The sequence below is a fragment of the Microcebus murinus genome, chromosome 2 (assembly GCF_040939455.1).
Source record: "Microcebus murinus isolate Inina chromosome 2, M.murinus_Inina_mat1.0, whole genome shotgun sequence".
In the NCBI taxonomy this organism is placed as follows: domain Eukaryota; kingdom Metazoa; phylum Chordata; class Mammalia; order Primates; family Cheirogaleidae; genus Microcebus; species Microcebus murinus.
Genome location: NC_134105.1, coordinates 97,811,877 through 97,829,312, shown reverse-complemented (window position 1 = coordinate 97,829,312; position 17,436 = coordinate 97,811,877). Strand labels below are relative to the sequence as shown.

General features: G+C 40.9%; 1 protein-coding gene across 2 annotated transcripts in view; it reads right to left on the bottom strand.

Annotated features, from left to right (window-relative positions):
- CHD1L (chromodomain helicase DNA binding protein 1 like) overlaps positions 1-17,436 on the bottom strand; it is a 47,634-nt gene that overhangs the window by 12,923 nt on the left and 17,275 nt on the right. For both annotated transcript variants that reach the window (XM_076000044.1, XM_076000045.1), the window contains 9 exons: positions 17,180-17,346; positions 15,762-15,913; positions 13,967-14,059; positions 12,427-12,523; positions 10,625-10,698; positions 9,321-9,431; positions 6,388-6,502; positions 5,301-5,454; positions 930-1,095 (listed from right to left, as the gene is read on the bottom strand). In XM_076000044.1, the coding sequence (XP_075856159.1) occupies positions 930-1,095; positions 5,301-5,454; positions 6,388-6,502; positions 9,321-9,431; positions 10,625-10,698; positions 12,427-12,523; positions 13,967-14,059; positions 15,762-15,913; positions 17,180-17,346 (1,129 nt within the window). The remainder of the gene's footprint in view (positions 1-929; positions 1,096-5,300; positions 5,455-6,387; positions 6,503-9,320; positions 9,432-10,624; positions 10,699-12,426; positions 12,524-13,966; positions 14,060-15,761; positions 15,914-17,179; positions 17,347-17,436) is intronic.

Below are 17,436 nucleotides of genomic sequence, written 5' to 3'. Positions count from 1 at the left end.
GTGGATCAGAGCAGAGGCTACTCGGGAAGTGAAAGGAGGGGACTTGGAAACACATGCAGCCAGGAAATCGGGAGGGCACTGCTCTTGGGGGACAGACAACTCAGAAGGGGGACACATCCCTTGACAGCTCTGTGGCAAAGGGAAGGAAGCAAGTGATGGCAATTCACATTCCTACAGAAACAAAAGAGAATCACAAAACCAGAAATCATGCCAACCCCATTCCCCACCAAAAAAAAGAAGGCACTATTTAGCAAAGAAACTGCCTTTTCTGTATCAATGAAAGGAGGTACTCTTGGAATTAATAAGCCTATTAAGATTCCTAAACCTCTCACCCCAGTCCATATGGAATCTCTGCTACAGCTGGTTCAGGAAAATAAAGTCGTTTCAACATAAGTTGAAATACTCAGAATAGAAAGGAACAAAAAAGACAAACGTTGATCACATTCAGAAAAAATAAATAAATAACTAGGCACACGACACAGTCCACACTGTTGATGAGCACACAGTAAATTCTCAATGTTAGCTGTAATTTAAAAAACAAATCATTCCTTGCTGAGAAGAGGAATCACTGTGTGCAGAGCACCATACTTAGGACAGTAGGCTTTACTAATAAACAAAGGAGAAGATACTTATAACCAAGGGAGGAAAGGTACAAATTCAAATCCTTGAGATTGATGCTATCACAATCATTAATATGATTCTGGTTCAAAGTTCAGCTCCAAGTAAATAGCCAGACACATTTCCAGTTAGGCTGGGAAGAGTTCTTGGACCCAGCAAGTCTTAATCAGTGGGCCAAAGATGACAACAGGACTGGGTGGGAAAAAGATGTCCCAGGAAGAGCAGTATCCAGGCCTTTCCATGGGCTCAGCTCACCCGTGTTCCAGCTTGGGGTGGCTGTGCCATTTGCTCTGCTCTAACTCCCAACTCACTTCCTTCCTCCTGCTCTCTGCTCCCTCCTTCTGCAGCAGGCAAGGCATCCGAGATCCACTGGCCATCTTTCGTTTCCCCCAGGATGGACTCCAGGTCTATTTCATCCATGGTGCTCCCCTCAGAGGACAGTAGTTTATCCAAACCAAATTTGAGTATCTCACTCAACTTGAAAGCAGAAAACAAAAAAAGTCCGGTTAGTTCTCATGAAAACAAACATCAGGATATTGGAGATTTGCTAAGTGGCCTAACACCACCAGGCACATTCCTTCCCTGATGGACAGGCAGGCTTTCTTCTCTTCCCATCACAGATGATACCAACCAGGGCTGTTTACCAGTTGGATGATGGGTAAACAGGTGATAAATGATGATCAGAGCTGTTGACTTTGATAACTCTCCATAACAACAACAAAAAATTCTATACACCTCCATTTTTTTTTAAGAATAACCTTAATTTTCTGCATTTTCTATAGCACGTCTCACTGACTCTTTTTCACAGGCATTCCCAGCAACAACATGACAAGTCAGAGGCCCTGTTAGCTATTTTCCTGTGTCTCCACTGCCAACATCTTAGAAAGAGAAGGCTACACTGGGTACTTCACATCTACCATAAACTGACTGCTTTCCTTTGGCAATTTATTTTCCTATCTCAGTGCTCTATGGAAACCACCCTGGTGAAGACCAGCAACCACTCCTGATCATGAGGCCCAAATGAAGGCCATTTCCCAATCTGACTCTTCCTGAATGTGCCTCTGGCACTGCATTATCCTGCTTCTCTCCCATTATTCCTTCCAGGGTACCCTTGGCCTATTCCCTATGGCTGCAGGAACCACCCAGAAAGCTTAGATGATTTTTCCTGGATTTCACTTGCTATTTCCAACTTTGTACCTACCTGAGCCCTAACTCCAAGATCCTGAACCAAGTTGGAGTCACACCTTGAGCCCCTGTTCACACCTTCCCCTTTGAGAGTGGGTGAATTATCTCTAGATCATCTATTTTGTGAGTAGCTTAGAAATCTTCAGGTATTCTGTGATAGCTTGGAAAAAAGTTAGCTGGCCCACCTGTGCATGAACACACCTGTATACATTTATAGTTAACCTTGGTATACATAACCAAGATAACTGGCTTTGGCAGCTGGTACCAAAAATAGAAGAAAGCCAACTATTTATGATGAGAATTAGTCCATACTGGGACCCTCCCCTCAATCCCTGTGTATTTAGGCTTGCCTCCTGGCTTTCCCTAGTTATTGCTCACTTGTTATGTGTCTCAATCATTAAGGAATGACATGCGTTTTTATGAGGAGCAATATTTTATAGTAATTAACAGCATGTGCTTGGAAGTTAGAGAATGCTTAGAGTCCTAAATCTGAATGACCTTGAGCAAATTACTTAAGATGGGAATAAAGATAGTACCTATATCTCATTATGTTGTTGTTCTTCTTCACTGAAAACCAGAAAAGAGCACCTAACACAATACTTAGCACACAGTAAGCATTTAATAACTGTTCACTATATCTATATCTGCCTTTCTGTGTTTCTACTGTGTTCTCCCTGTGTGCATGAAAATAAACCTGCTTCCCTCTTGCATGATTTGGAACTCTCTACTGATTAGATTTACCAAACCAGAACCACATTTTTTCCTATTGATTTTTTTGGCATTTAAAAAAGTCCCCTGCTTTGAGACAAAGGCACTGGGTTATTACCTTTGCTTTTGGCAACCACAATAACTCATAGTCTGGATAGGGAAGAGAGAAATCAGACATCAGAGCCAGAACAGAACGTAACTTTCCAACAACCATGAGCTGGGCGAGAAGTCCGACAGAGCCCCTCAAACAGCCAGGAGTCCATGTTCCCACTAGTGCTTGGCCCCATGGCACAGAGGTATGTCTACATGATTCACAGTGATGTGCCCAGCATCCCACGCACAGGGATAACCCCAAGTGAGCTCCCTCCACTGGAAGAGAGTTCAAGCACCTTACTGACAACTCTTCCTCCTCTGACACCCAGAATGTGGGCTTTCCGAGGCTCTGTCATTTACCCCTTCACCACACCCAAGGGTGAACTTGTCTCTCTCAAGGCTCTAAGGGGAACTATTCCATGAGAACTGTATTTAAGAGTAACTACAGTATACTCCTACCTCTCTTCTCAAGCTTTTATCTTACATTGGTAATTGCCTCAAAACGGACAGCCTGCCCTACCACCATTATGGTTAGGCACATGCATCAGAGTCAGAAACAAAATAAAAAAACAGAAAAATAAAAGAAACCACACCTACCCACCTAAGACCCTAAGATAAACAAAAACCAAACAAAACCCAGCATTATTCTTTCTAGTTCTAGTCCCACACAAATGAAAATTTTTTTTTAATTTTTTTTTTTGAGACAGAGTCTCACTTTGTTGCCCAGGCTAGAGTGAGTGCCATGGTGTCAGCCTAGCTCACAGCAACCTCAAACTCCTGGGCTCAAGCAATCCTCCTGCCTCAGCCTCCCAAGTAGCTGGGACTACAGGTATGCACCACCATGCCCGGCTAATTTTTTCTATATATATTGTAGTTGGCCAATTAATGTCTTTCTATTTTTTTTTATAGTAGAGACGGAGTCTCACTCAGGCTGGTTTTGAACTTCTGACCTTCAGCAATCCGCCCGCCTCAGCCTCCACAGGGCTAGGATTACAGGCGTGAGCCACCGCACCCGGCACAAATGAAATCTTGAGCCTTCCCTATAAGTCGCTGACTTCCTAACAAAAATGCCGACACGTAAAGATGAGCGTTGGCCTTTGTGGATATGATAACCATATGAGAAAACTGCTCTTTTTAATCCATGCTCAGACTAATTATAAACTCGGTAACTCTGCTTGTATTAACAATACTGTGTGATTTTTTCCCTTTTAAATACTTACTGTATTTTTCATTTGATAAACTAGCCCCCTGAAAGCCTAGTCTCTCTTACAAACTTCTGCAAATGAAATTCTTTTTTCTGAGTCTTCCTCTAACAATAGTTTGTTATATTGTACTTTTACGGCAAACCTTGTAGACCAAAACCTAAATTATCTTTATCTTTCTAAAACTCTGCCCTGCCTCCTAACTTCCTAATTTCTATTCTCCTCATATCCAAGCTTAAAACCTCACAGCCATCTTTGAATTTTCTCTCTCCTAACGCCCTGCCTCTCAACAGCAGCCAACCCCTCACACTGCCTTTTGCAATGTTTCTCACACCAGACCCTCCTGCAGCCACTGCCCTCGGCAGACATCGATTACTCTCTTCATGCGTGGATCTTTCTAGTACCTGAGGAGTTGGTCTCTATGCATCCAGCCCCTCATACCTGGGACAGGACCAAAGGACCTGGGGTATATTATTAAGATAATATGGGCCGGGCGCGGTGGCTCACGCCTGTAATCCTAGCTCTCTGGGAGGCCGAGGCGGGCGGATTGCTCAAGGTCAGGAGTTCAAAACCAGCCTAAGCAAGAGCGAGACCCCGTCTCTACTATAAATAGAAAAAAAAAAAAATTAATTGGCCAACTGATATGTATATAAAAAATTAGCCGGGCATGGTGGCACATGCCTGTAGTCCCAGCTACTCGGGAGACTGAGGCAGAAGGATCGCTCGAGCCCAGGAGTGTGAGGTTGCTGTGAGCTAGGCTGACGCCACGGCACTCACTCTAGCCTGGGCAACAAAGCGAGACTCTGTCTCAAAAAAAAAAAAAAAAAAAAAAAAGATAATATGGGTTCTAATTTTAACCCAAGGGCCTCTATAGAATAACTTTAAGTCCTCTTCCAAAAGAGAGCTCTCTCTCAACTCTTCCAAGCCAGCATCTGACTCCCATCCAATAGTCCCTTCTTCAAGCAAATTAACTCTAGTCCTTTCATCCATTTTTTCTATGGCATAACTTTGAATTCCTGGTCTCATTTGCTCTCCTTTGAGTATGAAGTAAGTAATGTAAGCCACTGATCAAAGGGTCTGGAATTAAGAAGGAGGTACAGAATTGTTATCGATTATGCTAAGTTCTTTATTTTAACTGATTCTCTTAACAGCCTTTGGAAGTAACTGGTGCGATGCTCCTTTTTAGAAAAGTAAAGAGAGTATATCAAAGAGGTTAAGATGTCTATTCAACCCCACACAGCCAATACCTGATGAGGCTTGGATCTGAATTCGAGTTAGATGGCCTAGAGCCCATCCTTCCTTAGTCCATGTTCTCCTGCCTTTATGGATCATACTCACTCTTGCACACGGCAGGTACTAGGGCAAGTGAGAGTTAGGCCAGGGCACAAATATGTAGGTGGGGAAAGTGGGTGGTTAGTTGCAGTTCTTTTCATTTATATTCTCCTCCCAAGAGAGCACTGACACATTCTGAAGTGAAGAACAACATTATTATACCTGGAGGTCAGTATCGGCTGAAGGTTTCTGGGCTCCCAGAGTAAAATGGCCCCCTTCTATGATCACGTTGGTGAGCTGCAGTTTGGAGGCTGCTCTCCTATAAACTATTTCTTCCACGGTGTCCCGGCCAATCAGCCGGATAACCTTAACAGACCTGTACATCAGTGAAATTAGAGCAGTGTGCTGTAAGAGTCTGCAAAGCTGGGCAAAAGCATGCAAGGTAAATACACCTAAAAGGAAACAAGGCCAAATACCATATTTAAGGTACAATTAAAAGGATATTGTTTAATTTGGACCTGGGCATTTCTTAGAAAGAACTGGATTCGAATTCTCTCTGAACCTTTCCAAAGGAGTTAATAAGGATGATGACATGATCATAACCAGGATTCCTTATCTGTGGCCAAAAACACCTCTGGTAGAACTAAATTATCCTCAGGTCAAAGAGTAGCACCTACCTTGTTAGTCTAGCTCCATGGCCTCATAACCCCATTTTTTAACTGAGTTAGACCCTAACTCAAGAAGGATGAGTTAATTTCTAACGGTTCCTTCTAATTATTTCACTATTTAATTTTGGTCTTTAAAAGTAAGTCTGGCCAGGCTCAGTGGCTCACACTTATAATCCTAGCACTTTGGAAGGACAAGGCAGGAGGATTGCTTGAGGCCAGGAGTTGAGACCAGCCTGAGCAAGAGTAAAACCCAATTTCTACAAAAAATAGAAAAATTAGCTAGGTGTGGTGGTGCACACCCATAGTCCCAGCTACTTGGGAGGCTGAGGCAGGTGGCTCACTTGAGCCCAGGAGTTTAAGGTTGCTGTAAGCTAGGCTGATGCCACAGCACTCTAGCCCAGGATACAGAGCAAGACACCTCGTCTCAAAAACAAAAACAAAAAATAAGTCTGGACTGATAATGTGACCCACCCAATACTACTCCTAGGAGTCAACAGCACAGACACAACTAAAACCTTGTGGTCTCTTGACTCCCAGTTTGGGACTGTCACCAGGACTACATTCTTCACCTCCTTCCCAACCCAGAACCACTGATGAGCAAGCCAAGGAAGTGCAAAAATGCTGATGCCTACATCACTCACTTGTTCTGGCCAATCCGGTGAGCCCTAGCAGCGGCTTGCAAGTCATTCTGAGGATTAAAATCACTGTCGACAAAAATCACAGTATCTGCTGCCGTTAAGTTCATGCCAACTCCACCTGGAACAAAGCAGAAAGGAATGTGAGTGGAAGCACATGAGGAGTAGAAAATAAAGACAGAAGACTAGAGTGGATCAGATCAATAAACTGAAATAGTCAAAACTGGCTTCACCCTTCCAACGAACACCCAACTCCAGAACTTTGCAGTGGTTGAAAGTGCTACCTGACCTCCTATTGCCTGACTTGGGAAAACGTAATTATGGAATGTAACAGAACGAGGGGAGCAGGGATAAGTGGCAGAAGTCGATAACCAAGTTAGTGCTGTGAAGGCGTTTTAAACCCCTTCTACTGAAAAACCTTGATCAGAACAGTCTGTGGAAAAAATCCACATGGTCTTTCAGAAAACAGCTTTCAATATTAGAGAGGTCTGCTGTGGACACTGTTAAGACAAGAGTGTTTCCATACACTGCAAGTTACAACTAGATACTAAGATCCCTGATATAAGTTACTCAGAAGAGGGGATGACATCACACTCCGAAGCAGAGTGGGAAACCACCTCCCTCCCGTTGGAGAAAACTTTCATGAGTCTTTTCTGTACTTGTTTCCTCATTAATCAAAAGAGAAAGTAACAAAACCAAAGGCGAGACAAGAACACTTCATGGGAACAACTTTCTGGTCTTTGAGTGCTCCAGGAAAAGGGCTGAGGAGGTACACTGGGTCCCAGGAATTAATTAAGAGAACCATGAAGGTAAATTGCAGCCTTCTCTTTGATTAATGTGAAAACAAGTACAAAATAGACTCCCTCTGGCCAGGGGCATCAGGGCTTGTTGCTGAAACAAGCAAGCCTGAAAGGGCTTGTTCCAAGAGCCTGAGTTAAGGATAGACTTTTGAGAAGGACTACTGAATCTAAGCTGGATCCCAAGACAAGTCAGGCAGGAATATTCTAATTAAAGCCTTCATGTAAAATTAAAGTCAGTACAAAGAGATAATAACAACTGATTACTGAGAGGTGCTAAATTATACCTAATAATAATAATGATAGCTACACTTATGCTATGCGTACTGCTTGCCAGGCATTGTTCTAAGCACTTTACATGTATCAACTCCTTTAACCCTCACAACAACCCTATGAGTAGTTACTATGATTATCCCCATTTTACAGATGTTCAAATAGAAGCACAGAGAGGTTAAGGGACTTAAGCTGAGGTTGCACAGCTAGAAGATGAGAGGGCCAGGATTCCTTACCACATGGTCTGGGTCCAGAGTCTATGCTTTTATCCACTATACTATAATACCTCCCAGGCACTTATTTCATTTAAAAATGTGCTCCACAAAAATTATCTTCTTATTGAATTAATGTCTGAGGTTCAGCTCTTCTTTACTGAGGGGTAATATTTTTATATATAAGCTATATCCATATTTGTTTGGGACATATTCATGAGCTAACACTGCCATCTGGTGGCAATTTAAATAAATGAAAATGCTGCAAAACTGCAGCCAGACCATGATAGCAAATATGACAGAGTATGGAAACAGCTGATATCCAGGACTGTTTCCACTTCTAAAAGAGCTACTCTGAGTCCTTCAAGGAGATTAACTAAAAAGCAGAGTTGTCCTTCTTTCTAATTTTAGATACTTCAAACATGCTGTTGCTCTCTGAATATGAAGATTGTCGAAATCACTGAAGCATAAATGGAACTGTTTTCCCAACACTGATGATGTGTTTGCCCTGATTCTTCCAGTTTCTCCTAAGACTACCCCAGAGACGACTGATCGCGAGAGTAAATGGCTGAGACTCAGGGTGTGGTCTGTGATCCTGGGAAGAGAGTGAGGAGGCCAAATGAATCTGATTATATCTTATATTATTAATTTTATTAAATAAAATTAAATTTTATTTATTTTATTAAAATTAATTATTTATTAATTTTATTAGATACAACACACACAGGTGAAATAATCTCCTTATAAAGGATTATGTCTCATACTTCTTTTATATACTCTTTTAGTACTAGACACTTATAAAACTTTTTAAGAAAGACTGAACTCTCTTTTTATAAAAATATTGATCTGTCTTTAGTGTAGAGGACATACATCCCCTTCATGTTCCTACATGTATTGTTCCTGCATGTATTCCATCAATTCACATGCCACCTCCATCAGGATTTAAGTCTATGAAAAATAAGATAATGAAACTAAGATTTTATGTGTTCAAAACTAATTTAAGGTCTGCTTGCTCTAGTTCATGTGAGTAACTTCACCTCCAAGAACTGATTTCAAATTAATCATCTATGAAAGCTCTATGTAACTGGTAAAGCACTACAAATTTTATATGCAATATTTATGATTTAAGTCATATGTAGACAATGTCATAAATAATTCTAAAAAGCTGGCAGTTTCAATACGATCACATTTTTTAAACAACTAGATTTTTGCTAAGCTTTGACAACACTATTCCAGAGGTGCTTAAGGAGGAAGGGCAAGTAGCAGACAGTTATTTTATTTCCCAAATTCATGGTTAGGAAGGAGAACTGCCTCCATTGAATATAAATAAAACTTTCCACAAAATCACAGCAATCATTCAGGATACTTCCAAGTCAGTGGTCAGAGCAGATTAGAATTACCTTCCAAACAACACCAGGTTTCAGCCTTTGTTCTTTGATGAGATGATAGCTTGGATGGGTTAGATAGAAAAAAGCATCATGCTAGAAGTTCAGCACCTTGATAAACTGTGCCAACTACCTCAATTCCTCTTGTTCTACACTCCTCAGTAATAACTTCACTTTTCAGAGAATTAAGGAAAAATGTACTGACAGCAGGGATGTAAAAGGACTCCATCGCCCCTTGTGTGTCTGTTTTCTTCAATGCCTATGTGGCCTACCTGCCCTGGTACTCAGAAGGAAAATGAAAATGGGCTGCTGTCCAAAGTTCTTAATGGCCAAATGTCTCTCTTCTCCTCTCACGGAACCATCCACACGCTCATAGCTGTAGCCTTTACACAGAGGAAGAAAACAGAGAAATTGTAATCCTTTTCAAGTGCTCTCTGGGAGGAAAAAAAAATTACGTCAGCCCAAAACCAAAGGCCAATGTTGTCCCTATCCATATATAGCCAGGGCCCTACTTGAAGCAAATCCCATGGGAAGAATTTAAATGTAGGGGGATGATGTATCATTTCATAAAATAACTCACATACTCCTCTGGGGTTTTCAAATACATCCAGTTGATGTCTTTGGCATTTATGGAGTTAAGACTCAATTTTAACTATTCCCAACCAGTCCCAAATGTCCACACTGTGTGGTAGTTTCTAATTTTGCTGAGACATGATCCCTATTTGTGCAAGCAGTAAGACAAGCACTCAGAGCAGGTCAGTGAGCCTGCCTGATGGTGCAGGTCTGCCTTTTGGTGAGGCATCAGGGTTTTCCGCTGGGCACCAGACACCCACGGCAGGAAGTGGAGCTGTAAGCTGGGGCCACGTTTGCGCATCTGGGATTGCCCAGTGTGCCAACAGCATTTCTGCAAGCGTCCACTGAACCGAGTGTACTGTGGTACTTAAGGGGCATCAAGTGGATCTGAGAGATGCACCCTGGACTAACTTTTTAAACTGTAAGGTCTGGAGCTGATACTTCTTCACCACTGGGCTCAAGACCAACCAATGTTACAGTCTTTTCCCATCATCCAACATCAATCTTATTATATATTAAATAGAGTGCCCAGGTAACCTCACCTACATTCTCTATTATCTATATAGAAAAACTGATCTTACCTTTCCTCTGGTTTGTGGGATCTCTTTTAATATTCATCTTTTTTACTGATCCTGAGTAAGTGCTCGATTGTTGAGGTGAATGTTAGGAGACACTGAGAGCTCTAGTCACCTAAACAGTGTATCATACGTTTTCAAAAACATTCAACATTTCCACATTTGCTCCAGTCCAGTGCTCATAATTTTAAATCACATAAGTGATGGGAATGTGGGTGTTCTGCCCGCATGCCTCCCCCTACTCTCAACCTGTGCCTTCATGCCCCGCTCTGCACTCTCCGCACTTTTAGATCTTCTTTTGCTTCTGAATAATGTCCTTGTACTGCTTTCCTTTGTGACATTCCCACACCCTGTATTACTCTTCATGGACCTGTCTGGACCGTTAAGTCTAAAAAAGCCTTAAGTAATGTAGTGGCCAAGGGTGTCACCTCTGTAATCCATATAGTCTTGGAGAATATCCAACATCTGGGTCATTTGAGAGAAAAGTAAAACCCGATGGCCCCTGGTAAGAAAAAAAAAAAAAGGAAAAACTGCCAACTCTAGTATTTAAAGTGAGTTTCCCTCAGGCAAATCTTTCCAAATAATACAAGTTTATAAATAAATGAAACACTGAAGTAGAAATATAAATGTCACATAATTTACAGAGACTTCAGAAACCACCCTACATGCCTTATCTAAGAATATACCTCCACATATAGCTGTGTCCTTCAGAGCAGTTGTTCTCACACTGCAGTGGAGATATTCCCAGGGGCATGTGTCGATGCACTGGGGTATGTATAAGAAGCCCTAGAATAACCAATGTGCCTCTTTCTGGAGTGTCAATTTGCTCAATGGAAAGAAATACAAGCCTTCATTTTAACAGCAAAATAAGTAAGATATGTTAAGAGTAAAATGTAAACATTCAAACACAAAAACCCCACGGAAACTGGAGACCCTGAGTACCTTGTGGTCAGCCACATATAGCTATTCTCGATGTGGGGGTGTAAAGTCACTATCCTCTTATCTACGGTTATTTATATTGCTTGAAAAGTCTGAGAAGTCTCACTTTAGGGAAGCAAGGCACAGGTGACATCTCATCTCCCATGATATATGACAAATGGATGTATAGAAAGAGTAGAGAGGAAAGGAGGGGGCAAAGTGGTGGATTAAGAACAAAGTCAAGCTTACAGCCTCTTGTTACCAGCCATTATTTTTAATTTGCACAAAGAAGCACAATACTGTCAAAACAGTATTTTCATTATGAAAACTAATTTAATATGAGCTTTCAACAAGTGTAAGAGGAACAATTATGGAGCACTCTTAAATCTCTAGCCCCAAATAGGTGGGAAAGCACTAAAAGCATTGAATTTGAAGTTGAGGGCCTCAATTCTAATCTCATCTCTGCCATTTGCTGGCTTTGTCACCCTGAACAAGTCACATAACCTTTTTGAATCTATGAAATGAAAAAGTTGAGCAGAAAATATTTATGGGTCCTTTTCCAACTCTAACACACTCATGGTAGATATATCAGAGCCAATAAAATATAGTAAGACATGCAATTATTTAACTTGTACATTCCTAAGGTTGGGCAATTTTGTCGAATATGAAGTTTTAGGTTAGTTCAGGTAATATCTGGGGCAGTCATCCCAAAAGGACAACTCTGAAATCCTTGGGAGTCTGGGCTTTTCCTAGACTCCTCCTTCCCTCTGGTGCCTTGGGGGATGGAGTAGAAGCTGGACACAGGTCCACTGAACACCAAATGAACCTGGTCTTCTAATGCCCAACTCATGTAAAGAGACCCTCAAATTCCCTTTGAGTTCAAATCAAACCCCGCAGATTAACAAAAAGAAAGTTTACTAAGTCCTTATTATGTGCTAATTCAATACAAGGTACTAACAGGCAATTATAAATGAAATGTTCAACGTTGTTGCTGTCCTATGGAACCAAATGATATAGCTGGAGCGATATGGTTAACATACACCATTAACCAGATTGCAGATTAAGGTGGTGCATTGCCAAGTGCTGGATTAGGATCTTCGTAGGAATTCAGGAAAGGAAAGAATAATTGGGGAGGGAGAGAGGTAGGATGGGGTGGAAGGGGGTGGGAGTGTAGTCACAGGGAAGGTAGAACCTGAATCAGGGTCTTGAAAAAAGAAAAACTGGAATCAGCTTCAACAAATCAGTGAGCCCCTCATTATTCAGGTCTTAACAGGCATTAGCTCAGAGCAACAAATGTGAACCTATCACCTACCTGGAATACAGGAATGCCAGCAGCTTATCCAGTAGGTGAAGTTTCCCACTAGCCTCAATTAGGTGGTCTCCGACTTCAAAAGGCTCTGGCTCCACACCTGGAAAACAAAGAACCCACTCCCAGTAACCTGCCCTCCATCAGGGCAGACTTCTTGAGTAAAGAAACCAATAGCTAGGCGGTAGCAAGACAGGCCATGCTCCTTCTAATTGAGAGTGGGCCCAAGCCTCATCTCTCCTTGAGGCATTTTATAATTAGTTGTTTGCATGATGATCTCAGTGCTGCTTAACACCTATCACAGAGCCTGCAACACCCAACAAGCCTAAGAAACATTGATCTGCATAATAAACCCACTCTTGAGGAAACTGACACACTACAAGATGCTAAACATCAAGGAGACTCAAAATTAGAATCCTGGGGCTCTCACTCTAGAAGTGAATCAAGAAACAGGCTTCCGTGTATAAACTAGTGATTCTCAAGGAATGGGGAGGCAGTCAGAATAATCCAGAGGGCTTCTTTCAAAATCTTCATGTTCCCAACATCTCCAACCCCTTAAAAAAATTCTGATACGCACCTAATTGAGATTCTATGAAATTGAAATTTTTGAACAGTTTCTAGCACTACTTGGTAAAGACTCCCTTAAAATGACTGCAGCAAACAGTCATTTGGCTTTGATCCTATCTATCCTAGCGCCTCCATGGGCACAGAGGTCCTGAAACTGCTCCAAAAGCTACCAATCACAATGAATCAAAAAAGTCCCAGTGTGGATAAAAATGAAAACACTGCACCATCAGAATTTGTAGGATGCAGCCAAAGCAGTGCTTAGAGGGAAATTTACATAAGCCTGTAAGAAGAGGAAACAGGAAAGGAGACTACGAAGAATAGTTGTAAGGTACGTGGAGAAGACAGCCTGTTATCCCAGAAGCCGAGGGAGGAAGCATTTCAAAAAGAAGTGTTCAAGCATGCCAAAGGCTTCTGAGAGAGCAACTAAAACATGAGCTGACAGATAACCATTGGTTGGGCAACATGGAGATCACCAGAGACCTTGGAATAATGGTAATGGAAGGCTGACCAAGTGGGTTCAAGACAATGGAAATCTAATCATGAAGAAATGATGAGATAAATCTAGACTACGACACATTCCATAAAACCACTGGCCTTGATTCTTCATGTCAGGAAAGATTAAAAAAAAAAAAGATGTACAAACAAATCTGAAGAATGTTTCTAGATTATAGGACAATAAAGAGACATGACAAATGCAGTGTAGGACCTATGACTGGATCTTGGAAAAGAACAAAAGAAAGAGAAAAGCAAAGGAAGTAAAGGAGAGTAAAGGAGAAAGGAAAAAAAAATATTCCAATAAGGTATATTATGGGACAACTGAAGAAACTTGAATATGAACAATATATAACACCAATACAAAGAAACTGAGAATAAACACAGACACAGTAAATATAGGCAATTCTTTTGAAGAATTTTGCACAATTTTGGCCTCAGAAATGTTAACAAAAAATAATGTAGGGAAAAAAGGGCACTGCCTTACCATCAAACAAATATGGGTGATCTACACACTTTCGGAGCTGGGACAAGATGTTCTGAAGTTTAACTTTCTTTGCCATCTCATTTTCAAACACATCTGAAATTTACCAAAAAAAAAGAGAGAGAGAGATGGACACTACTGAACAACAACAACAAAAAATTCTTAAGTTTCCATAAATTACATTACTTGTTTCCATCTTCAAAACTATATCAACCTCCCAAGTTTCACTGAATTGGATTGAGAATTAACAGCATGTCCATATGAAATTCTCTTAACCACCATTTTGTTTCAAGAAAGAAACCTAAACTATAAATTGAACTCAGAAATACTTTGTTATTGTTTTGCAAAATTCTAAATTTCCTTCTTTAACTGCTGCTGTGCAGTCAAGAGCCAAAAACATGCAAACTGAGAGATTATTCCACTACTATCTCTCCCTTGTCATTCCCAGTATCCTCCCAATAAATTTAATTCAATAAAAAAAGTTTTTAATCTGTTAAATACAATAGTCCCTGCTTAATCTGTGGGGGATACGTTCTAAGACCTCCCGTGGGTTCCTGAAACATTAGATAGCACCAAGCCCTAAATATACTGTTTCTTTCCTATACATACATAAGTATGATAAAGTTTAGTTTGTAAATTAGGCACAGTAAGAGATTAACAACACTAATAAAATAGAACAATTATAACAATATAATTTAGCAGAAGATTCATTCTTAGCAACTTCAGCATTCAAATTGTTTTCTTTCCTTATCGATTGAAGATCTTTCACTTTTTCACTTAAAAGAAGCACTTTACAGCTTCTCTTTGGCTTTATTCAAAACATCAGCATCATTATTCTTGTGCTTTAGGGCCATTATTAAGTAAAATAAGGGTTACTAGAACAGAAGCACTGAGATACTGATACCGCAACAGTAGGTCTCATAACGGGCCAGGTACTAAGTGACTAAGGCAGGCAACGCTGACAGCTTGGAGATGCCGGACAAAGGGAGGAGTCACTGTCCAGGTGGGACGGCATGAGATTTCACTATGCTACTCAGAATGGTGCATGCAATTTAAAACTTACAAATTGTTTATTTCTGGAATTTTTCATTTATATTTTCAGACCACAGTTCACTGTGGGTAACTGAAATGGTGGAAAGTGAAACTGTGGCTAAGGGGGTTCCTGTATCTGATAGAGTAGAAGGATAAAAGGCATGACTGGGGCACCTAGAAGTGTTTACTCAATCACAGGCAGTAAGGAAAACTGGGAGGGGGGAAAAAGGAACTTTTAGGCCAGGCGTGGTGGCTCACGCCTGTAATCCTAGCACTCTGGGAGGCCGAGGCAGGAGGATCGCTCAAGGTCAGGAGTTCGAAGCTAGCCTGAGCAAGAGCGAGACCCCCGTCTCTACTAAAAATAGAAAGAAATTCATTGGCCAACTAAAAATATACAGAAAAAATTAGCCGGGCATGGTGGCGCATGCCTGTAGTCCCAGCTACTCAGGAGGCTGAGGCAGGATGATTGCCTGAGCCCAGGAGTTTGAGGTTGCTGTGAGCTAGGCTGACGCCACAGCACTCTAGCCCTGGCAACAGACTAAGACTCTGTCTCAAAAAAAAAAAAAAAAAAGGAACTTTCACAACGGTAACAAGTCTGTGTTACATTTAAGGTACTGTCACAGTCTCACTGTAGCTGACCTGAATTATTCAAAATACAAAATTCTGAATTTTGGGTGTACAAAGTGAGTATGATTACAAAATATTTCCCTGCATGAAAATCACATCCTCATTTAGTTTCTAAATTAACAGGTGCCCCTCTGATTACCTAGGTCTTTCATCAAAATGGCCTTGTAGTACTTTTTCTGCAATGCTGACATGCTGTGGTATATCACTACTTCTGTCTTCTTGGGAAGTTCTGCAGCTACCTCAGCTTTCACTCGCCTCAGCAGAAATGGCTGCAGGAGTCTGTGCAACTCGCTGGCTGTGTAAGAAAAAAATACAAGAAGTGTGGGACAAGGCATTGAACTACTACAGAGCACACAGCAATTTATTTTCGTTTCTCATTTTCATGTTAATCCTGCTTTCTAGGCCAGTATGGTAATTTTTCATAGTGTTTCTTCCTTCACTGGGATCTTCTTTCCAACCCCTTCTGGAATCATTACTGGCTCTTAACCCAAGAACTAATAACATAACACTCAAAGAACTCGATTCTTACTAATATCATTTGCATGAAACTTTTGTTTTCACAGTATTTTTACATTTAATCTTATTGATCAGCACAACAGTTTAGAAATCTAGGGCAATACTGTTTCCATTTTTATAGCAGAGTTAAGTGAGGCTCAGGAAAATTAAGTAACTTATTTAAACTCACACAGCTGGAATGTGAATTTCTCCAACATTCATATTTGGTTCTTTTGACTTTGAATCCTTTGCCCCTTCCCCAGGTGTCTTCAAAATTTCAAAATTTATTCTTATAAACAATGAATAACTTGAATACAAGTATGTCCCATGTAATATTTAACTATATGTGTCCTATATTTTATCTGGGAACCCTAAATATGGGAGTAATCAGAACAGGTTCCCCAAGTAATCTTCAGCCTGTGGTATGAGAATTTTGCTATGAGAAGCCCCTTGAACTCACACTTACCCTGTACATAAATACTGACTAGTTGGCATGTTTTGAAAAATCATCCCAGGATTAATATTATAGGGATAGACAGATAATTCTCCAAGGCAGAAGAAGGGCAAAGGTATGAGAGGAAGATGACTATAACTGCTGGCTATATGAATGAGGAAGGTTTCTTCCCTTCCACCTCCCATCCATGCCAGACTTTTGGTTTTGGAGCAGTGCTGAAAGAAACACGAGTGTTGCAATGCTGAACAGTACTTTGGGACTGCAGCACCCACATACTTTTATTTCTCAAGAAGTGGCATGTAAAGTCAACAAAGCCTTTATAGAAAGTAAAAGTCGGAAAAAAAAAAAACTCTGCAAATCAGTAGGCACTTTCTACTTCTTCCAAAAATAAACCAAATAAGCTCTCTTGCAGAATCACATAACAAATGAGAGAGAGTCATGAATAGCCAGACAACTGGAAACAGCATTAAGGAGCTAATATCTACCTTATATGTGTGGCTCTTTATCTCCCTGGAAGGTATCCTCTGGTTATCAATTCTCTTTCTTTTCTACCTGTAATCATACTTCCTGTACCAATACCTCTTGGGGATGATTTGTAGGGAAGGAACTTGCCTGACTCGGACTCTTTCTCAATATCCTGGTAACGTTGAACAAAATCTTCCACCTGCTCCTTGGGAAAATGTTCAGGCTCCACAAAACTGAGGAGGGAGTACAGTTCTTGGAGGCTATTCTGGATGGGAGTTCCGGTCAACAGGAGATTGAAGACTACTGAGAACTCAAATATATAAATAAATAAAATTAAAAACCCATAACATTGGAAGGCTGAGTTACCCATCATTACCTTTACTCACACAAAGAGAGGCAT